The sequence below is a fragment of the Corylus avellana genome, chromosome ca8 (assembly GCF_901000735.1).
Source record: "Corylus avellana chromosome ca8, CavTom2PMs-1.0".
In the NCBI taxonomy this organism is placed as follows: Eukaryota; Viridiplantae; Streptophyta; class Magnoliopsida; order Fagales; family Betulaceae; genus Corylus; species Corylus avellana.
In genome coordinates, this window is record NC_081548.1 from 22,041,732 (window position 1) to 22,065,027 (window position 23,296).

Here is a 23,296-nt window from a genome sequence, read left to right on the forward strand (position 1 = left end):
CTCTTGTTATTGTATTCCTCCTTTTTTTTTTAAATTTTTTTTTAGTCTTATAGGTGGTTTTATTTTTAATTGTTTTTGTTGTTGACTTGAGCAACTGTTGCTATGGTGGTGCATAGCGGCACTATTAGTAATGAAAATGATGGTGGTGGTAGTATTTGTCTTTGGTGGGATAGGCCAGTTTTTAGTGGTGATACTCGTAGTTAGTTGACACTATTGTTTATCTAGATGACTTTGTGGTTGTATTATCCTTTCATTTTCATTTCTATCAATATCTAAGTAATTATACATGATTTAATATGTTTTTGCAGGCTGCATTTAGAGCTCTTGCTGGAAAGGGTTACCAGACATTGCAAAGTTTGCTGTTGGACTTTTGCCAATGGCATCCTAGCGAGGGGCTTTTGAATGCGCTGCTTGATATGCTTGTTGATGGAAAGTTTGATATAAAATCAAGCCCAGTTATAAAGGTGATTTGATGGTCCAAACCTTCTCCAAGTTTCTGAACATTGGAAAAAAAAAAAAAAAAGTTTCTGAACATTTTTAAGTTCTTGTTATCTGTTTATGCTCGCAGTTTACTCAGTTTTCTGTTGATGATTTTACATTTATGCTCTCAGTTTGAGGCATGCAATTCAATCTGACTCATATATCTCACATATATATATTTTTTTTTCCTTGACTCAGAATGAAGATGTCATCATACTCTATCTATGTGTTCTGCAGAAGGTTTGTGGTTTGTTACCTTTTTGTTGCTCTTTTCTTGTTCATCCTCATTTCCTTGATTTTTGATTTATATATTTGTGAAATTATAAATGTCATTTGCCTCTTTTCATTCTATATTAAAATACAATTTTGTGTCATACTTGCTTTTTTGTGATTGGGCAGAGCAGTGAGTCATTGCGGCATCATGGACTCAATGTGTTTCATCAGCTGCTTAGAGATTCCATTTCTAATCGAGCATCATGTGTCAGAGCAGGAATGCTAAACTTTCTTCTTGATTGGTTTTCCCAAGAAAATAATGATGGTGTCATCTTGAAAATTGCTCAGTTAATTCAAGTCATTGGTGGGCATAGCATATCTGGGAAGGAAATTCGCAAAATCTTTGCCCTCCTCCGAAGTGAGAAAGTTGGGAGTCGGCAACAGTACAGCTCACTATTGTTGACCACTGTTTCGTCAATGCTAAATGAAAAGGGACCAACTGCCTTTTTTGATCTCAATGGGAATAATTCTGTAAGCACTTATGCAATCGTTAAAAGCAAATTTAAAGAACAATCACTTCCAGCTTAAATCCATGTGAAGTTTATCATACCAAAGTTTCTGGAGCTTGTCATTTTGCGCTGTTTGCATGATAATAGAAAAATGCAGATAAAACCTGCTATAATGAAGAATTATAATCATTGTTCGATGTAATTCTAGAGTCTTATTCTATATGATATTTGACGTGCTTTACCTTATCAAAAAAAAAAATGATATTTGACGTGCTTTTCATGTCATGGCCATAGAAGTTCTGAATGTGTAGTAGTTCACATCTTAAACATGAAGAAATATACTTGATTGAGCTTTTCTGATCCCATAAGGCTTCTGGAGCTTGCTTGTGGATGTGGCATTTTCGTGAAGCGTTTTGATAACTAAGAAGTATGCACTGGCCTCTATAGTGTTTGAAATAAGGGATAGGTCCACTCTCAACACTGGGCTATCTATTGAATATCAACTTGCAGAATTTGTTATGTTGCGACAGTGATGCTTCTATTTTCGAAAATGGATGCTCTTTTTTACAGCAACCATTTGATTTTTATAAGATGCATTTTTCCAGAGATCTTCACCATGTAGGAGAGGATTCCAGATGAGGGTTGTTTCTTGTTCATTAATTAGTTTTGTATGTCTTGGATTAAGTGCTAATTTTTATTTCTGTTGGTTATTTAGAATTATTGTCTTGAAGGAAATTTTGGGTGCAAAGTGAGAATATTTATGGAATCATTCTGCTCGAAGTTCTTTACTCTGCTTGAAATCCTAAGTAATGTTTGCTGGGAATGGCTTAACCTATTTTGTGCTGGCATTTTAGGCTATATCTGATTTTTTTTTAAATATATATTTTTTTCTTTTGCATCTTGTAGGGGATTGTAATTAAAACGCCTGTGCAGTGGCCTCTCAATAAGGGGTTTTCCTTTTCATGTTGGCTTAGGGTAGAGAACTTCCCACGAAGTGGAACAATGGGTCTTTTCAGTTTTCTCACTGAAAATGGGAAGGGGTGCTTGGCTGTGGTTGCAAAGGACAAGCTTATTTACGAGGTAAAAGATATGTATACAGTTAGGAAATTCTTTGGTGCTTAATTTGTGTTCTATCTGAAAGTGAGTTTCATTAATAGAATCTGATTGCAAATATTGTTCAAATTTGGCTTGTTGAATTCTGAATTGCCTTGGCCTTTATGTAATTTTGCATTGTTAAGCTTGCTGCCAATATCATGCTATCAGTGACAAGTTTTTCCTGCCTTTTGCAGTCATTAAATCTGAAGCGACAATGTGTCCAGCTACCTTCTAATCTAGTCAGAAAGAAATGGCATTTTCTTTGCTTAACACATAGCATTGGAAGAGCTTTTTCTGGGGGTAGCTTATTGAGGTGTTACGTGGATGGTGATCTTATTTCATCTGAAAGATGCAGGTTCTAGGCCATCTCTATCCTTATTCCATATTATTTCGTTTCATCTTAGAAAAAAAAAAGTTCTAAGATTTTTTTCCCCACAAAAATGAGAATTTTCCCGAACTGTAATGCTTTCTTGTTTCAGATATGCAAAAGTTAACGAGTCATTGACAAATTGCACAATTGGCGCAAAAATTAATGTGCCTATACTTGAAGATCCCACTTTGGAATCCCTCAAAGATTCAGTTCCCTTTCTTGGCCAAATTGGTCCTGTTTATTTGTTTAGTGACATAATTTCTTCTGAGCAAGTTCAGGGCATCTATTCCCTTGGACCAAGCTATATGTATTCGTTCCTTGAGAGCGAAGCGGCACCTTTTTATGATCACCTTCTGCCTAGTGGAATTCTTAATGCTAAGGATGGTCTTGCATCCAAAATTATCTTTGGACTCAATGCACAGGTTTGCTCTCTTATACGTAAGAATTATTATCTCTAAGATCACCATTTTGCCTGGGTATGAACTCTAAGATGTTCTTCTCCTCTTTCAGGCAAGTGATGGCAAGGCATTGTTTAATGTTTCTCCAGTGTTGGATCATGCATTGGATAAGAACTCATTTAAAGCTACTGTGATGGTTGGTACACAATTATGTTCGAGACGCTTACTGCAACAGATAATTTACTGTGTGGGGGGTGTATCTGTATTTTTTCCTCTAATCACCCAATCTGTTAGATATGGGAATGAAGAAAATGCACATTTTGAGTTTACATTGCTTACACCTGTCACGAAAGAGCGTCTGACTGCTGAAGTTATTGAGCTAGTTGCTTCTGTCCTAGATGAGAATTTAGCAAATCAACAACAGATGCATCTTCTTTCTGGATTTTCAATCCTTGGATTCTTGTTGCAATCAATTCCTCCACAGCAACTTAATTTGGAAACTCTTTCAGCTTTGAAACATCTCCTCAATGTTGTTGCAAACTGCGGTATATTTTAAACTTTTCCTCAATTTCTATTTAGTCAGCTTCACATTCATGTGCTGATTGTCTTTTCTGTTGGTTTTGCTCATTGGACTCCTAAAAGTTTTTCTTATATGTATCTATGTTTTCTCATTCCCTTCAGGCTTAGCAGAGCTGCTTGTCAAAGATGCTATATCTAGCATATTTCTTAATCCTCTAATCTGGCTCTACACGGCTTACAAGGTTCAGCGTGAACTGTACATGTTTCTTATCCAGCAATTTGATAATGATCCAAGATTGCTTAAGAGTTTATGTCGACTACCACGTGTTCTTGATATAATACGGCAGTTTTACTGGGATAATGCAAAATCTCGATTTGCTGTTGGCAGCAAGCTTATTCTGCGTCCTACCACAGAAGAAGTTATTGGAGAGAGACCTAATCAAGAAGAAATACGAAAAATTCGCCTTGTCTTATTAAGTCTTGGCGAAATGAGCCTCAGGTGTAGTTTCTTTATCAGAAGAGTGGGATTTGAGTCCCCTAATACATACTTGCAGTCATCTTTTCCTTGTCAGATGTAGCAAGATCATTTTCATCTTTTTCAAGTTTTCATTTAAAGAAGTCCTGGGTGATATGCAGGCAGATTATTGCAGCAGCAGATATAAAAGCTCTCATAGCTTTTTTTGAGACAAGCCAGGATATGACATGTATTGAGGATGTGTTACATATGGTTATTCGTGCTGTTTCTCAGAAGCCACTGCTTTCGTCTTTCCTTGAACAAGTCAATATGATTGGTGGCTGTCACATTTTTGTCAATCTTCTTGAGAGGTGAGTCCTCAATGCTACAAATACAATGATAGATGAAGTGATGGACTTTGACACTGGAGCCATAACCAGCCTTGGTACATTGCTTAGAGTTGGATTTATTTTCCAGTTTCAGTAATGTCTCCACCCCTTTGTTGGACATGTTTGCTTGAGATTGGAATTGTCATCAATATATAAACTATGCCAATTCTCTTCCTCTCAATTCAGATAACTTAATATAGACAGATTCAAAAAAATTTAAATGGCATGCCAAGCCTTGGATGCAATAAAATGTAACAATGCTTGCCTGTTGAATGGGTGCAACACAATGAAGTGGGCAAAAAGATTGGCAATGGCTTTAGGGTCTAGGGAATGAATTTGGAAGCTGAGTATGCCTGGAGATATCTGTAGTGGAGCAATATAGCCATTTATGCTGCCAATTTACAGCAGCCTTGTTCATAATTAATACTATAACCTAACAGCCTCTAACATGTAATACTTATTTTGAGGTATCAACTCTGTTCTGTGATTTATATTCCAATCATATCTGGTATTTATTAGTAAATATTAACTACAGCATTTTCTTAATAATTTAAAATACAGAATCTTTGTTTGTATATTTCATACCTGTTATGAGCTTGTATTAGGCACTAAATGATAGGACTATGGCATGCCTTCGTTAAATGCGTGGATATCATCTTCAGATATAGTAACATAGCATTTGTTTAAATTTGTCTGAGTGTACAAATTAGTACATTTAGAGAGGCTTCCTTAGTTGATATGTTGATGGGCGGCTATTGTGAAAACAATTTTATGTTCTCATGCTCGAGTAAGAAAGAGTGGCAGCAGTTTGTGAGATACATTGTGGGTAGTGGATTTAAAGTTACGATTGATGTTTTCTTTTGGAAGACAAACCCAAATCTATTGTCTGTATATTGTCTAGGACCCACACGCTTCCAATTGAGCAGCATCAGCCTGTTCTCTCCCCAAGGAAAATTCAGAAAGTTTGTTTCCTATAAATGTGTATTATTCCACCATGGTCTAACAAAATGTATATAATTGCAAATATTATTCTAATTCTGAAATTTAATACATTAATTATACTGTTGTTGCAAATAACCAATTATGAATGGCCAGGGCATGGACGACTTTCATGTTTCTTTCAAGCTTTAGAATAAATGTAATTATTATTTTCTATTTTATTTTATTATCGTTGTTGTAATTAATTTGCAATTTGCGTTTCACGTCTCTTGTGAATACTTCTTTTAAATAATGTGAAGTCTGGCTGGAGGCTGCAAAAGCAAGTTTTTGAAATCATGATGCAGGATATTGCTTGATTCTCATATCGTTTAACTTCTGATTTGTCATTAACAGGGACTCTGAGTCTATCAGATTGCTTAGCTTGCAATTCCTAGGAAGACTTTTGGTTGGTCTCCCATCTGAGAAAAAGGGACCAAGGTTCTTCAATCTATCTGTTGGAAGATCCAGAGCACTTCCAGAAAACCATAGGAATATCAGTTTGAGGATGCAACCAATTTTCTCTGCCATAGCTGATAGGTTGTTCAGGTTTCCGCAGACAGATAATTTGTGTGCCACCTTGTTTGATGTCCTTCTTGGGGGTGCTAGTCCCAAACAGGTAATTGCAACATTATAGTGAAATCACTGTTATTCTACATGTATTGTTTCTTGTTCGTATCTGTTCTTTGATTAAAAAATACATCTATTTTGGGAACGGCAAAGGGGTACAGGCCTCATTCTATGCAGGCAACATGTTTTTTTCTAGTTACTAAATGCTATGGACTTTAACTTTGATATAGAACTTTTTTTACAGGTGTTACAGAAGCAGAACCAGGTTGACAGGCAGAGAAGCAAGGGACATAACTCTCATTTTTTCCTTCCTCAAATATTGGTTCTCATTTTCAGATTCCTGTCGTGCTGTGAGGATGTGTCTGCAAGAATGAAAATATTCAGAGATCTACTTGATCTTCTTGATTCAAACCCTTCAAATATTGAAGCTTTTATGGTATTAGTTCAATAAATCTTTTGTGCAGCTATATGCTTAAGTTAATGCTTAAAAGTACTGTCTAAGTAGTCAAATGATGTAAACAGGAATATGGGTGGAATGCTTGGTTAATGGCTTCTGTGCAGCTTGATGTACTAAAAGACTACAAAGTTGAGTCACGAAATCAGTGTGACAATCAGATAAACGAGCAACACCTGGTCAGGAACCTGTTTTGTGTTGTTCTTTGTTACTATATGCATTCTGTAAAAGGTGGCTGGCAACATTTAGAAGAGACTGTGAATTTCCTAGTTGCACACTTTGAGCAGGTTTGTTGGAATCTTCACCATGCCTTTAATATCATGCTTAGTTTAGTCTGTAGCTCTTATTATGATTTCATATTACACAAAAATGATGGGTTTGGTTGAATGTTTTTTCTTCACAGGGAGGTGCCTCTTATCAATACTTGCTTCGTGATGTATATGATGATCTAATACGGGGGCTGATGGACTTGTCTTCTGAGGAGAATATCTTTGTTTCTCAACCATGTCGGGATAATACATTATACCTACTAAGACTGGTTGATGAGATGCTTATCTCTGAAATAGAGCATAAACTTCCGGTATATAGCTTTCAAGACTTTACTACTGGATTATTGCTGTACGAACTTTTATTGTCATTGTTGAATCATATTATTTGCAACTAATTTTTGCGTAGACTGAACCTTTTGATTTTGCCTCCCTCTCCTTCCCCCCCCCCAAGAAAAAAAAAAAAAAAAAAGAGAATACAGAGAAAGGAATATAGTAATGCTATACATTATTCCATTATCCCTCTCCATCTCCTCAAAGTTGATGTGGTGTGGTCCCCCATAGCATTTGGTGTATAGGGATTAGTTTTTTGGTTGGGGGACCAAGCCACATCAGCTTTGGGGGGAGGGGGATAATGGGGTGATGAATAGAATTACTTAAAGGAATACTCTATCCAAAAAATATCAAATTGAGCATTTGCTTGGCTTTTAGTTGCCTAATATTATTTTCCATTCTCTGTTCATCCATGCTATGTAATTCACAGGCAATTCCCTCATTCTTCCCCATCTTACGGGTAATTTGATAAAAAAAAAAAACTTGAAATGATCACTTATCTCTTGGCGTTCTATATATCCATGCCATTTCCATTGTTGTTAAAATTACATGACTTAAATGCTCACTTTGTTCTAGTGAGTCCTTAAGGTGCTCTATTAAAATTAAAAATAAAAACAATGGGTAAATTGGGTGACTAGCTTGGGCTGATATAAACTGATGTAGGTTTTTGATATCATAGTTGGAATCCCTACTCTTCGTTTTTCTTGTTCTTATCTGTGGTGTTGATGTTGATTATATTCAGAATGAAGCATTTCATTATTCTAGAAGTAGTGAGAGTGCATAAAGGTCATATTGCATTGTCTGTTTATGAAATGGCTCATAACTTTTTACTCATGTACTTTGTTGTTTGTGCCCTAAAGGGAATATATTAATTTAATATTGTACTTTCTTGCAGTTTCCTGCCGGTAATGCTGATTTTTCTCTTGACTCCCTAGAATTAGAACATCACAAAGATTATAGCTCTGCCTTATATGAGATCTTGCAAGGAGAATTTGATGATCAAATATCCAGGTATTGCTACAAATTTTGAAAATTTTGATTTAGACCCCAAGTTGTTATTAATCCAGTTTATCAAACAAAACAATTACCAATCCAATCAGCACAATTATAGTCACCACAATCAATATAAGTAGAAAATAAACAAGACACAAAAATTTGGTGACAAAGTGAAACCTGTTGAAAAACTGCTTAAAAGTAAAACCACTTCGAAGGCCAACCAACCCCAAAAGTATCCATTATAGAAGACTTGTGTTGCAAATTGATCTTTACTAAACTTTTGTAACTCTCAAGACTTAATTTGCAACTTCGGCAAACAACCCGTTCATCTACCACTGCAGTGGCATCAAAACCTTCGGCATTCTACTACATGGATCGCCTTCATGAGCGAACCTTGTCTGCTTTAACCCAGATCTCTGATGGTTGTAGGCTTTTTTGTGTTTGAATGATGGATTGGATCATGTTGGATTGGATTGTGAGCTTTTCAACATGCTTGGTGTGATCATGTCGGATTGGATTGTGAGCAATATTAATTGCAGCTTTATTGTCACAATACAGCCTTATATATATAAGAGATTTACTAACCCTAATCAGTTGAGATTAAGGCTTCACCATGGAAGACACTATTCTAAAACCAGAGGGAAGATGCTGTGGTGAACCCATGTGTCAGACTCCATATGCTGACTTAATTTGTCACAACTAATGGAACTTAGATTTTAACTTGAAATATTAAATCTGCATGAATCATGGAGAATTCCATGATCATACGGTACAATTTATAAACATCTACATTAACATGGGATAAGGAATGCTTATTTTCATTTTGGATGTTTTTTCTTTTCAAGCTTGAGTTCCTCATGTGCAGCTTGGTGAAACTTCTACCCATCTTGTGATATATTAGTGACATTACCTTATGCTCGATTATTTCATTTCTAGAAATCTGCGGGGTGGTAAGCAGACAATCACAAATGAAGATGACGTAAATGATGAGAAGTGGTGGAAACTATACGATGATTTGTGGATTATTATTAGTGAGATGAATGGTAAAGGACCCAGCAAAACATTACCTAAAGCATCGTCAGCAGCAGGTCCGTCTTTTAGCCAAAGAGCGCGTGGCTTAGTAGAATCACTGAACATTCCTGCTGCAGAAGTGGCTGCTGTTGTTGTATCAGGAGGGATAGGCAGTGCATTGGGTGGAAAACCAAACAAAAACGTCGATAAGGCTATGCTTTTACGAGGGGAGAGGTTCCCACGTATTATTTTTAGACTTGTCATCCTATATCTTTGCAGATCTTCATTGGAAAGAGCATCGCGATGTGTCCAACAGGTCATTTCACTTTTTCCATGTCTTTTGGCTGCTGATGATGAGCAAAGCAAAAGCAAATTGCAGCTTTTCATCTGGTACTATTCCTACAATTTTTAAAATGACATCTGAACAAGTTCATAGATCCAGGATATTGTTTATCTAGACTTATTTAAGGAAATTAGGTTATACAATCATGATTACATCATTTGCTGCATTCTTCACAAGAAAAGTGACTTCAGTTAAAATTGTGCCCAGGGCTTTGCTTGCTGTTAGGTCACAGTTTGGATTGTTAAATGAGGATGCTCGTTTTCATGTCATATCACACTTGATTCGAGAATCTGTCAACTGTGGAAAATCATTGCTTGCTACTAGCATTGTGGGCAGAGATGACTCCTCGGATTCAGGCAGCTTTTCGAAAGAAACAGGATTGATTCACAATCTTATTCAAAAGGATCGAGTACTTGCAGCAGTAAGTCGTAAAGCTGTATTACTTATCAAAAAGTCTTAAAGCTGTATAGTGTTGTCATACTCATTGATTCATCAACTTCTGTTCTTTGAGTATCATACACAAATTTTTGCTGGTTTTGTGTTATTATCTGATGCCCAAGTTATCTGCAATTCTGGCTGATTGCATCCAAGATTTAAGTGGTTTGACAAATACTTTAAATATGAAAGCTGGCATGGCATAGTGAGAGTACATTCAAGGCACAAAGAATGGGATAGCAAGGGAGAGGAAGTTACCTTAAACCTATCACATTGTATTAAGGAACAATTTTTGTCATTCCACCATAAAAGTATGTATAGTATTATTATGACTATTAAGCATATCTGGTAAGGTCCACAGGTATTTTTCCCCGTTGACCTGTAATCAAATCAATAATTTTAGTCATGCTAACCTTTATTCTACATTAATTAAAATGTTTAGGAATTGAAATATGAAAAAATAAGTTAGTTCAATGTCTCGCATGTGCACTCCACATGCCACTATCCCTCATTCCTTGCTAAATTCTATTGACCCAGCCTCTTTTTATTCATTTCATGAAAATTATTATTAATGAAATGGTGGATGGTGAAGTGTGTTTGTGGCATGTATTACTAGTTACTATGCTTTTTGATTGGTAATCACTAATCAGTTTGTTTTTGGTTAAGAATTTTCACACGAACTCTAGAGGCTTAAATATCTGACATTAGCAATCACTCCATACTTTTTTTTTTTTTTATAAATAAGAAATTCATTGAAAAGCGCAAAGGGACGCAACCCTAGTACACAAGTGTATACAAAGAAAGACCCCACTAAAGGCGAAAAGAACAAAAAGCCACAAATTAAGGCATTGTAGAAAACTGAGGCACATTAAAAGCGCCCGCCCAATGGAAAAGAGTTGTGAGAAACAGCTTTTTGAGCTCGTCCAACATCTTTTCTTGATCACTTCATACTTATGGGCATGGAAGTGCCATTTGGCCCAGAGGCCATTTGCTCCATCTACTATGTTACCAAGTGTTTAATCGTCTAAATTCATTCTTCAGGTTGCTGATGAGGCAAAATATATGAAGATATTAAAAGCCGACCGCAGCAAGCAATTGCATGAGCTCCATGCTAGGATGGATGAAACAACTTCTGCAGAATCTAATAACAAGAAAGCTTTTGAAGATGAGATAAAAAGTAGCTTGACTTCCATTCTTGCTTCAGATGACAGTAGAAGAGCTGCATTCCAGCTTACTTATGAGGAGCAGCAGCAAAATGTCGCTGTATGTGTACAGTTTCCAATCTCCTTTATTTTTTTTTTTCCCCTCTTTTTTTTTTTTTTGGTCTTAGTTTGCTCGTTGCCCTCTTTTCCTTTTGGAAATTATGTTGACTGTTTCATCAGTATGTGTATAAATATTAAGTATTGCTTTGACAGGAAAAGTGGATACACATGTTTCGTGCCTTGATTGATGAGAGAGGCCCGTGGTCTGCTAATCCTTTTCCCAACAATGCCCTAACACATTGGAAACTTGACAAGACAGAAGATACATGGCGACGAAGACAAAAGCTAAGACAAAATTACCATTTTGATGAAAAGTTGTGTCATCCTCCCTCCACTGCTCCTAGCGATGAGGTCACTCCTGTTAATGAAAACAAATCTGGTCTTGTGGGGCTAATACCAGAGCAAATGAAGCGCTTTTTGCTGAAAGGAGTACGGGGGATAACTGATGAAGGGAGCTCAGAAAATAATGATAATGAGACCGAACCAAGTGGGCATAAGGCCTTCATCTCCAAGGATCCTTCAGACGCTCAGTGCTTGGAGCTGAAAGACAGCAGCGACCGGAAGGATGTTCTGCAAGACAGACTAGATTCTTCTTCCTCATCACCGGAGACAGAAACTAGTGAGGTTTGTTTGATGAAATTAATATGTGCATGAAATGTGCAAATAAGAAAGTTGAAAGAAATTTTTTTTTTTTTTTAAAAAAAGGGTAACGACATTGCTTATTTCTTGATTTCATTTTTCAGGTTCTTTTGTCAGTTTCCTGTGTACTGGTAACCCCAAAGAGGAAATTAGCTGGGCATTTGGCTGTCATGAAAAGTGCCTTGCATTTCTTTGGTGAATTTTTGGTTGAAGGTACTGGAGGATCATCAGTGTTCAAGAACTTCCATGCTTCAAGCAATTCTGATTTGACCAAGTCTGATCAAAAGCAGAAGTTTCTAAAGTGGCCTAATTTTGATTTGGTTTCTGAGAAGGGGATCACAACTGATTATTTTGATCCAATGAATGAAAATGTGCATCAAAAACAATTAAAAAATGTTAAGCGCCATAGGAGGTGGAACATAGGCAAGGTGTGGGAAATAACAATCTCAATTAGTTTCTGCTCTTACCCTTACTTCTCACACAATGTTTTTTTTCACCTTGTTTTGTTTGTCTTGTGTTTTTTTTTTGGCTGATTGTAGATAAAAGCGGTCCATTGGACTCGGTATTTGCTCAGATACAGTGCAATAGAGATTTTCTTCAGTGATTCAGTTGCTCCCATTTTTTTTAATTTTGTGTCACAAAAAGACGCAAAAGATGTTGGAACCTTGATAGTTACTACCAGAAATGAGTATTTGTTTCCAAAGGGAAGTAGTAGGGACAAGAGTGGAACTATTTCATTTGTTGATAGACGTGTAGCCTTGGAGATGGCAGAAACTGCAAGAGAGAGATGGAGAAGAAGGGATATAACGAACTTTGAGTATCTAATGATTCTCAATACACTTGCAGGAAGATCTTATAACGATTTAACACAGTATCCTGTCTTTCCTTGGGTCTTGACGGATTACTCCTCGGAGGTTCTTGACTTTAACAAGTCATCAACCTTTAGGGATCTCTCCAAACCTGTTGGAGCATTGGATTTGAAGAGATTTGAGGTTAGTTTATATGGTCTTAACAGGTGTTTATGGGATAACATGATGAAAGCAGGTCTCCCTAAGATTACTATTTTAAAAAATATCTTGGCAATACGCTTGGTCTTAACAGGTGTTTGAAGATAGATACCGGAGTTTCAGCGATCCTGATATACCCAGGTAATCTCCACTCCACTTATAGGACATGCACTGGTTTTTTTTTTTTGTTTTTTTGTTTTTTTTGTGTCTCAGGCCACAATTTTTTTTTTGGCAGTTTCTACTATGGGTCTCATTACTCAAGCATGGGAATTGTGCTCTATTACCTTCTTCGATTGGAACCATTTACATCACTTCACCGTAATTTGCAGGTACTTATTGATGACATCATGATTTAGTATCTTATGGTGTCTGATAAATTACAGAATATATGCATCCGTAGTGTGAGACTGCTATATGTTACACGCAATGCTTTGTGCAATCCTTAGTTTATCTTCCACTTACAGTTGGCATTGCGCAATCCTTAGTTTATCTTCCACTTACAGTTGGTTACTTTTTCCAGGAATTTTTTTTTTTTTTTTTTTGATTAGTAATAATCCAATCTTATTGAAAGTGTAAGGCGCCGCTTAATACACCGGAAGTATACAAAAGGAATTACCTAACTAGAAAGAGAAAAATGAACAAGAAAATCATCATAATTAATCGACAGAGGGGACACATAATCCACAATCCAAAGATACAACATATGGTAAAAAGAGGCTAAAATATCCTCCAAGGTCCTCTCCAAGTCCTCAAAGCTTCTATTATTCCTTTCCTTCCATAAACACCAAAAGAGGCAAGAAGGTATCATTTTCCACACCGCAGCACTCCTCGGTCTTCCAAAGGACGACCAACAAGCAAATAAGTCAATAACACGCCTCGTCATAACCCAAGTCATCCCAAATTGACTAAAGAGAGCACTCCATATAGCGGAAGCCACATCATAATGAAGAAGAAGGTGGTCCACGGACTCCCCATTCCTCTTATACATGCAACATTTGTCCATCACAATAGCATATTGCTTCATGAAATTATCCAAGGTAAGAATCTTGCCTAGAGCTACCGACCACACAAAAAAGGTCGCCCTCATAGGAGCCGGAGTCCGCCACACACTCTTCCAGGGGAAGCGACTACCTTCAGAACAAGCCAAGGAGCAGAAGGAGGACTTGACCTTGAACACACCTCTTTTGGAGGAAGCCCACTGCAACTTATCTCCACTGCCTCTTGCCACTTCTAATTAATAAAAATAAGTTTTTTTTTTTACAGTTTTTTTTTTTCTTCATCTTGAGGTTCTGCTGACCTTGTCAATGAGAAAATCAACTCTACTTGAGAGATTTGAAGTAATGCCATTCAATTTAACCCCTCTTATGACAGGCACATTCTATCATGCTGTTATGTTGTTTAGGATTATGTCCTTTTAGTTATCCCCTTTCTTTTTTTTTTTTCTTTGTTGTTGGTTCTAGTTTTATTTGTACATGAGAGGAAGGCTAGTCTCATATAAATGTTTATAACATAGGATGGTGCCAACTAGATATGCCATAGAAGTGGCTCCAATCTTGGAAGTAAGAACATTAGAAAAGTAAATACACAATATAATGTGTGATTTGAAAATTGTAAAATGGATATTGGCTCTCATTCATATCAATGAATTGATATGAACTTCCTTCCTTTTTAATTAAGCGTTCGTTTGAAATCCGGAAACTTATGGTACAAAGGCTAACGTTATTTATTTGCTTCTGGTCAGGGTGGCAAATTTGACCATGCTGATCGCCTCTTTCAAAGCATCGAGGGAACATATCGAAATTGCCTTTCTAATACAAGTGATGTGAAGGAGTTGATTCCTGAGTTCTTTTACATGCCAGAGTTTCTTATCAATTCGAACTCGTATCATCTAGGGGTGAAGCAAGATGGTGAACCAATATGTGATGTTTGTCTCCCTCCCTGGGCCAAGGTATGTGAATTTCCCTCAAGTACTTCAAGCTATGACAAGGCATAGTCTGATTACTAAACTTTTTTTGATAAGTAATTCATATCATTGCTAAGCGCAAAGGGGCACAACTTTAGTACACATGATGTATAAAAATTGAATCTCCATTAATGGCTAAAAGAAGATAAAAAATTCACAAATTCTGAAAAGTTAGAAACATGAGAAATATTATATGCCCGTCTAAGTAAAAAAGCAATTTGACCAAGATGTTCTTAAGTTCTTTCATCGACTGCTCACGATCTTCAAAACAATCTGTATTCTGCTCTCTCCATCTCCACATTAAGCACAACAAGGATATCGCCCGTGCGGCTAAAACTGAACGACTTCCCACCTAACCTTGCCAACAATCTAACAACTTTATCACCCTTTTAGGCATAGCCCATTCTACTTCGAAAAGGCTAAAAATCGCACTTCATAATTCTCTTGCCACTTCACAATGGAGAAAAAGATCTATAGATTCCCCACTCCTCTTACACATGCAACACCATTCCACCATTATTACTCTTTTCTTTCCATTGCTTTTGGTTTATTATCCTTGTTGGAGTTTGATGACTCTCTTTCATAGGGGAATACTATAGTATTTTTTTTTTTTGGATAAGTAAATATGATATAAAAGAGCGTAGAGGGGCGCAACTCATATACACGGGAAGTATAAAAGAGAGCGTCTAAGGGGGAGAAAAATGAAAAAGGAAATCAGAGAAGGTAATCCCTATAGGAGCTAGCCAAGCGGCCGTCCAAAAATACAAAGTAAAGAAGAAAAAATGAGTCAATTCCTCCATAGTCCTAGTGGAGTCCTCAAAGCATTTAGCATTCCTTTCATTCCAAATACACCACATAAGACACAGAGGGATCATCTTCCACACTACCGCACTTCGAGAACGCCCTCCCGACCACCAACAATCGAACAAGCCCCTCACCTTGCAAAGCATGACCCAATGCATCCCAAACCGATCAAAAATAGTATGCCAAAGAACACTTGCGATCTCGCAATGAAGAAGAAGATGATCGACCGACTCTCCATCTTTCTCGCACATACAGCACCACTCCACTACCACTAGGTTCCTCTTCCGCAGGGTGTCGTGAGTCAAAATTTTGCCTAAGGCTGCGGTCCACCCGAAGAAAGCCACTCGCATAGGCACCTATGTACGCCAAATGCTCTTCCAGGGAAACACCTCATGGTCAAATTTGGACAATGCCTTGAAGAGAGACTTAACCTCGAACTTGCCTTTCTTAGACGAAGACCATCAAATACGATCCATAGAACCTATGGATATCTTGCACGAGTACAACCGGTCAAAGAAAGAAGAAATCAAATCCATCTCCCAATCCTGAACTGACCGCACAAAAATGACATTCCACTCGACAACCCCATTCCTTCAAATAAAGTTATCCTTCACCCAAGCTTCTTTATGTCTGGCTATGCTGAATAAAGACAGGAAAGCATGCTTCAAAGAGGAGTCCCCACACCAAATATCATGCCAAAAGCGAACTTTTGAACCCACCCCCACCTCATAACAAATACCTTTGGCGAATAATTTCCAACCTTGACAAATGTGCTTCCATAAGCCCACACCATGGGAACCCGAAACCTCCTTTGTGCACCATCCACCCTCCAAATCTTCATATTTAGCTTTGATAACCTTATACCACAGAGCCTCGCTCCCATTCACATATCTCCAAAGCCATTTACCCAGGAGAGCTTGATTAAACTGTTGCAACTTACAAATACCAAGCCCATCGTACCGAAGGGGATGACAGACTTGATTCCAATTTACAAGATGTAACTTAGGCTCGTCTCCCATCCCTCCCCATAAGAAATCTCTTTGAACTTTCTCAATTCTTTTTGCTACACTCATAGGAATCAGAAACAGAGACAAAAAGTAAGTCGGAAGATTAGAAAGCGTACTCTTAATGAGAGTTAAGCGACCTCCTTTAGAGAGATACATTCTCTTCCAACCTGCCATCTGACGCTCCATTCTCTTCCAACCTGCCATCTGACGCTCCATTTTTTCGATCACCTCATTCCACATAACCTTATCCTTATACCCCGCCCCAAGAGGGAGATCCAAATACTTCATTGGCAAATCGGCAACACTACACCCAAGGATATTAGCTAAAACCCCTATGTTCTCCACCTCACCAATAGCCACAATTTAGATTTTCCAAGATTCACTCTCAAACCCGAAACAGCTTCAAAACATAAGAGAATGAGACGCACATACCGGATTTGCTCGATGGAAGCTTCAAAAAAGATCAAAGTGTCATCCGCAAATAAAGAGTGAGAGACCACTAACTCCGATAACACCCTATTTCCCACCGAAAAACTATTCAAAAAGCCTTGGTCTACCGTCGCATTCACCATCTTACTCAAAGCCTCCATAACAAGCACAAAAAGTAACGGAGAAAAAGGGTCCCCTTGCCGATTCCTCTCGAGCTATTGAAGAAGCCTTCCGGAGAGCGATTCACAAGAATGGAAAATCTTACCAACGTAATACACCACTTTATCCACGCCCTCCACCTCTCGCCAAAACCACACCTATGCAGCAAATACAACACAAAGTCCCAATTCACATGGTCATAGGCCTTCTCCAAGTCTAATTTGCAAAGAACACCTGGTACCCCTGACTTCATGCGACTATCCACACTTTCATTTGCAATAAGAACAGAATCTAGGATTTGGCGACCCCCAATAAAAGCATTTTGAGAGTATGATATGATCTTAGTATTTTTAGGACTCCACATGTCATTTTCTGAACTTACTGACAAGCTGCACATGATAGCTCTCCAATCTTATTGGGGGACAATTATGATAGTTATGGTACAATGGAGAAAATGGCCCTTATGATGAAAGCAATTTGTGTAGTTGATTTTAAGGGTAAATTGTATTTTCCCACCCTAAACTATAAGGCCAGTTGCAATGCCTCTTCTAAACCTTAAACTTGGGAAATCTACTCTCCAAATTATGAGATCATTTCTAATGTTCTTCTATCATTAAAGTTTCTCCAATTTCTGTTACAAAATTTAAAATTCTCTTGCCAGTCAAATTATCACATAAATGTGCATGCTTTTTGTGATCATATGATAAACATGTGGAAGTTAAGGTTAAATATGATAGTAAATTTTAATAGTTGGAGAACAGTGAAACTAATCATATGGTTAGATGTTGATTATTCAAATTTAAACTTTAGGGGGTGCCATCACAAATGATCCTATGGTTTAGGGTAGAGAAGCACAATTTAGCCTAAATATTATATCCCTAGTTTTTTTATTTACCCTAATATTATATCTTTAGTTTTATTTGTGTTTGAATATGCTTATCTAACTGATTGCAACCTTCTAATGTAGTGAGTCCTTCCTTAGATGTTGGGTCCAAGGCTCTTAATGTTGGAGCAAAACTATGTCTGACAAATCCATACTTGCTCTCTGTAATTCCAAAATGAACTTGGTAAAATTTGTTACAAATTCAAGAATTGGATATCCTATTACTCCAAACTTGATAATAATCATGTAACAAACATGTCTTATTGCATCAACTCTCCTGTGAAGGAGATAGAAGACAAAATATTTGATCTGGCTTTTGACGTGTTGAAACATAAATGTACTATGGGATTTAGAAAATAAATGTTGATTGTGATAAATAGATAGCCAGCCAAAAGACAAAAAGGAAATATTTGATCCTGAACAGACCTATGTATGCCTATTTAGATATTAGAAAGTGACTTTTGGCAACTTATTGTAGGTAGATGAATATTTAATATTTTAATTTGAAAGAACAATAAATTTAATATTCTAGTGGGGAAGAGAAGGTGGAAGCTGGTGGAGGTAAGTCGCATAACCCTCCCTTCGTCTAGCTCTGACTGAGACCCAGGTGTTCGAGACGCACCAACCTTTGTCGGATGGCTTAAATCCAATGGCACTTGTGACTTATCTCAATATTTGAAGAGATATTGAATTGCATAACCCTATAATTGAAGCTGCAGGATAGAAAGAGCTCTGCTCCACACACATAAGATGACTTCAAAACTATGGCTACGATAATTGTCTTTACTGAGATTTATTGTTTTATATTCTTCATTCCTTTTTGCCTTAACTTGCGAGTTGAGATAAGTACTCATTAAGCGGGGTTTTAAATTTTAAGCAAATCGCTTATTATACTTCTATTTATAACGAGATTATATACCCTGTCAATTGAATCCATTTGTGGCTTTAGATGTCTAATTCTAGTTTGCCTCCCAAAATGAAAACTTATTTCCATATCATTTGGACAGGGCTCACCCGAAGAATTTATAAATAGAAATCGAGAGGCCCTTGAAAGTGAATATGTTAGCTCAAATCTCCACCACTGGATAGATTTGGTGTTTGGTTACAAGCAGAGGGGAAAACCGGCGGTGGAGGTACTACCAGATAATTGAAATTGGTGTTTTTTCCATCCATGCAAATTATGAGTTGGTTGATGTGCATCTTTCCTAATTTACTTTCTGTACAATAACATTAAATTGCAGGCAGCAAATATCTTTTACTACCTGACTTATGAAGGTGCCGTTGATCTGGACAACATGGACGATGATTTTCAAAGAGCAGCAATTGAAGACCAAGTTGCAAATTTTGGCCAGACACCAATCCAGATTTTCCGTAAAAAACATCCTAGAAGAGGGCCACCCATTCCAATTGCTCATCCTTTGTACTTTGCACCTGGTTCTATTAATTTGAGTTCCATTGTTAGTAGTCATCCACCATCTGCTTTACTTTATGTTGGCATATTGGACTCGAACATTGTACTTGTGAACCAGGGGCTCAGCTTGTCAGTTAAGATGTGGTTGACGACCCAACTACAAGCTGGTGGAAATTTTACCTTTTCTGGATCCCAGGTTGGGTTTCAATTATTTATTGAGATCTCTGGTGTGCTCTCATAATGTATAAACTCACCTTTATGGTTTTATGCATTTGTATTATAACTACCTGTCAAATTTTTGCAGGATCCTTTTTTTGGAGTTGGTTCTGATATTCTTTCTCCTCGTAATATCGGGAGTTCTTTGGCTGAAAATTTTGAAATAGGAGCACAGTGCTTTGCTACAATGCAGACACCGTCAGAGAACTTTCTGATCTCAAGTGGCAATTGGGAAAACAGCTTTCAGGTTATATCCTTAAATGATGGCAGGATGGTGCAGAGCATCCGGCAGCATAAGGATGTGGTCAGCTGTGTTGCAGGTATCTTTCATAAGTTGAAGATAGTTTAATTTACCCATAACTACAATTGTTGTAAGAAAAATGAAGTGTATGTCTATGCATGTAGCATTGTGTCTTTCTGGCTTGACCTGGGTAGTGTTTAGATAGTGCAGCCGCTACCTCTAGAAAGACCAGAACTTTATTAGCACAGTAGTACAATTGTGTCAACATATGGTTGTCCGTAGTAGAATGTCAATGTTATTTGTTTTGCATCTGGCCCACCATCTTCAAATAAAATATTCTCTCTTTATGAAGTAACTTAATCACGGACTTCCCAAACATCAGATTACTTCCATCTCAGCTGAAAGCGTAAGGTTCATCCTATTGGATCTTTTGAAAGGTCAAGAACTTGTAGTAATGAGTTTTATACAAATATTTAACTGTAGTGTCCTCATTGGGGTGATCATTTGCTGTTGCCACTGTATTTGCTTTATATGTATGCATGTCAGCAACCTCTCCTCCTGTCAAAAAAAGTCTATATTAAAGCCAGGGGGGAAGAGGATATCGCTTAATCTTATATTACGAAGCATGCCAATGTGCCTGATGTACTGTAATTATAAAATAGAAAAATATGAATCATGAGTGGAATGAGAAGCACAATCTCTTATAGCATAATGGTTGGTGAAACTGGAGATGCAGGACTACGAGCTTGTGGGAGTGATGTGGACCTGCATTGAAATTAATGATCTTGTGTTCATCCTATATACAGTTTGTTATTTACTGTAGAAGTGCTTCTTACCCATTGAAGATGAATTACAATATTGCAGTGACATCTGATGGAAGCATCCTTGCAACTGGAAGTTATGACACGACAGTCATGGTGTGGGAAGTTTTCCGTGGTAGAACCCCAGAAAAGAGAGTGCGTAATTCACATACAGAACTGCCCCGTAAAGACTATGTCGTCGTTGAAACTCCCTTCCATATTCTTTGTGGGCATGATGATATTATTACATGCTTATATGTAAGTGTTGAGCTCGATATAGTTATCAGTGGTTCGAAAGATGGAACTTGTGTTTTCCATACCCTTAGGGAGGGAAGATATATAAGATCTCTACGTCATCCATCTGGAAGTGCATTGTCAAAGCTCGTTGCCTCTCGGCATGGGCGGATAGTGTTTTATGCGGATGATGATCTCAGTTTGCACCTTTATTCAATTAATGGAAAGCATCTGGCTGCATCTGAATCCAATGGACGGCTCAATTGTGTGGAAATGAGTGGTTGTGGTGAGTTTCTGGTTTGTGCAGGTGATCAAGGGCAGATAGTTGTACGCTCTATGAACTCACTGGAGATTATAAAAAGGTATAATGGAGTTGGAAAGATAATAACATCTCTAACAGTTACCCCCGAAGAATGCTTCTTAGCTGGGACCAAAGATGGAAACCTTCTTGTGTATTCTATTGAAAATCCTCAACTTCGCAAAGCTAACCTTCCTCGAAATGTGAAATCCAAAGCTTCTGTTACGGGATAGATCAACAGTTAAAAGGACAGATGTCGGGGAATGTTAATGACTCGGGCTAATCTATGATCGATGTTAGTGCCAGGTAAACTGTGGTCATTAACCTTTTTCTCTTTTCTAAGATAAGTTACTACAATCATCAAGCTTCTAATAAATTTTATCTTTTTCAAATTATATCTCACAGTCACAATTTTCATATATATCGAACTTTTTCTCTTTTCTAAGATAAGGGCAGATAGTTTTACGCTCTATTATATTACTTGCACATTTGTTTCTCCTTTGCTATCCCTGATATACGTTCTGAAAATTGTGATTGTGAGCCATTTTACCCTAAACATGTCCTAAGCTATCTGTTAGATTCATTTCTTTCCTATATTGAATGAAGTTCGCATGATGGCTGTAGGAAAAGATTACATATGTTATGTTGCTTTCCGCTTCCATTTTGAATAGGTAACCATGATGTCTTGATTTGTTAAATTCCTTATAGAATCCTTTTTTTTTTTTTGTTCTCTCTCTCTCTCTCTCTCTTTTTCTTTTTTTAATTTTTTTTTTTCCTTCTCTAACAGGACAGACTGCTAAATATCATAGAATATTGAGCCATGTCCACAAAATGTTGAGGTCTGAGACCGTCAAACTTTTTCCAATTGGGCAGGTCTTTGAGAATTGTTTGGTGTGAAGACAATGAAAGAATGCACAATATTCATCCAAAAAAAAGGAAAGGATGCGCACAATTCCATCAGCATTACTGGAACAGTTTGGAAGTATATTCAACTTTTGCTTCACACTATGGCATATACAGGATTCACTTAAGTTCCAAGGTGAACTTTTTCTGAAACCATGAGATGGGGTAATGATGCCTTCTACACATTCATTCATCCGTTCTTCTCCGTCCTAGAAAAAGGTCAGTAGGAATCGGGTGTTTACACATACATGAACATTAAATTAAATTGATAGGTCAGAACGGAAATAGTGTATTAGCAAATAGCAGCATTTTCTCTCTTTCCTTTTCAAAATAGTAAGTGTTTACCCACCACAACTTTGTATAGATGGGCTCTAATGACTTGTCCTAAACAAAACAAAAGGTGTATAGATTGGCTTCAATGCCTTCTAGAAAAGTAAATGGAATTTTTCCCCCACATTTTTCGTCGAGGTTGGTTAAGGTTTCATTAGCTTTGTCTTTACAGCCGAGAGTGTCCAAATTTCAATTATTTTTTTCTGTTGTACCTGTCTCTTCTATGAATCTTAATTGCCTGATAAATGCTCTAACATCTTAGCTATATGGATCGTCAGAAATTGTACTTTGGTAGTTCCCTCTATGAATTGTCGTAGTGACTTATGCAGGTACTAATAGTGCTTATTTAGTTTGACCAACGAATTACTTGATTGTCTCATCATCTCATATTTACAGACTTGCATTGTTAATCTCTCTTGTGGATTCTTTGAGAGTTTGTTGGATTTTATAATTTTTCAAGGTTTTTTTTTTTTTTTTTAAGTAATGGATGCTTGCGCTACTGCTCATTAACGGAAGTTCACTACATCTTTCAGCAATAGGCTGGAATCAGCATAGCGATAGATTCTTCAGGTTGGTTCAGGGTTGGAAAACCGACCTCTGGACTGAAAAAAGTCTTTTAACTATCAAAATCTCACCGACCCCCAAACCGAACCCGTTGGAAAACTGGCCACACATGGGTCGAGTTCAGTCAGGTCGGTCTTGCAGGTATTTTGAACATCCCTAGATTCTCATGTGATTTTCTTACAACTTCAGTGGAATGGCCTAGGAAAACGACAAATTTGAGTATTTGACTATAAACTACAGTGATGTCGTAACACATTTGTTGTCTTGCACGAACAAAATCGAAGTGATTGTGGTGCAAAATTGTTTTGTTTTATCTAGAAAATTTTCCCTTTTTTT

General features: G+C 37.3%; 1 protein-coding gene across 2 annotated transcripts in view; it reads left to right on the forward strand.

Moving 5' to 3' along the window:
• The window catches only part of LOC132190283 (BEACH domain-containing protein B), a 37,695-nt gene extending 15,175 nt beyond the window's left edge, over positions 1 to 22,520 (forward strand). The window contains exons 14-42 of one of the 2 annotated variants that reach the window (XM_059605225.1): positions 309 to 464; positions 679 to 720; positions 880 to 1,224; positions 2,109 to 2,282; positions 2,492 to 2,652; positions 2,777 to 3,089; positions 3,178 to 3,610; positions 3,747 to 4,083; positions 4,221 to 4,409; positions 5,760 to 6,021; positions 6,217 to 6,408; positions 6,495 to 6,713; positions 6,830 to 7,006; positions 7,921 to 8,036; positions 8,958 to 9,422; positions 9,583 to 9,796; positions 10,852 to 11,073; positions 11,226 to 11,696; positions 11,816 to 12,139; positions 12,251 to 12,703; positions 12,813 to 12,859; positions 12,954 to 13,047; positions 14,460 to 14,666; positions 18,971 to 19,096; positions 19,205 to 19,570; positions 19,679 to 19,910; positions 20,696 to 21,469; positions 21,788 to 21,834; positions 21,951 to 22,520. In XM_059605225.1, coding sequence (XP_059461208.1) covers positions 309 to 464; positions 679 to 720; positions 880 to 1,224; positions 2,109 to 2,282; positions 2,492 to 2,652; positions 2,777 to 3,089; positions 3,178 to 3,610; positions 3,747 to 4,083; positions 4,221 to 4,409; positions 5,760 to 6,021; positions 6,217 to 6,408; positions 6,495 to 6,713; positions 6,830 to 7,006; positions 7,921 to 8,036; positions 8,958 to 9,422; positions 9,583 to 9,796; positions 10,852 to 11,073; positions 11,226 to 11,696; positions 11,816 to 12,139; positions 12,251 to 12,703; positions 12,813 to 12,859; positions 12,954 to 13,047; positions 14,460 to 14,666; positions 18,971 to 19,096; positions 19,205 to 19,570; positions 19,679 to 19,910; positions 20,696 to 21,396 — 7,038 coding nt within the window. In that variant the 3' untranslated portion in view covers positions 21,397 to 21,469; positions 21,788 to 21,834; positions 21,951 to 22,520. The remainder of the gene's footprint in view (positions 1 to 308; positions 465 to 678; positions 721 to 879; positions 1,225 to 2,108; positions 2,283 to 2,491; positions 2,653 to 2,776; positions 3,090 to 3,177; positions 3,611 to 3,746; positions 4,084 to 4,220; positions 4,410 to 5,759; positions 6,022 to 6,216; positions 6,409 to 6,494; positions 6,714 to 6,829; positions 7,007 to 7,920; positions 8,037 to 8,957; positions 9,423 to 9,582; positions 9,797 to 10,851; positions 11,074 to 11,225; positions 11,697 to 11,815; positions 12,140 to 12,250; positions 12,704 to 12,812; positions 12,860 to 12,953; positions 13,048 to 14,459; positions 14,667 to 18,970; positions 19,097 to 19,204; positions 19,571 to 19,678; positions 19,911 to 20,695; positions 21,470 to 21,787; positions 21,835 to 21,950) is intronic. The other variant, XM_059605223.1, reaches the window with a different exon arrangement.
• Positions 22,521 to 23,296: the final 776 nt, after the last annotated feature.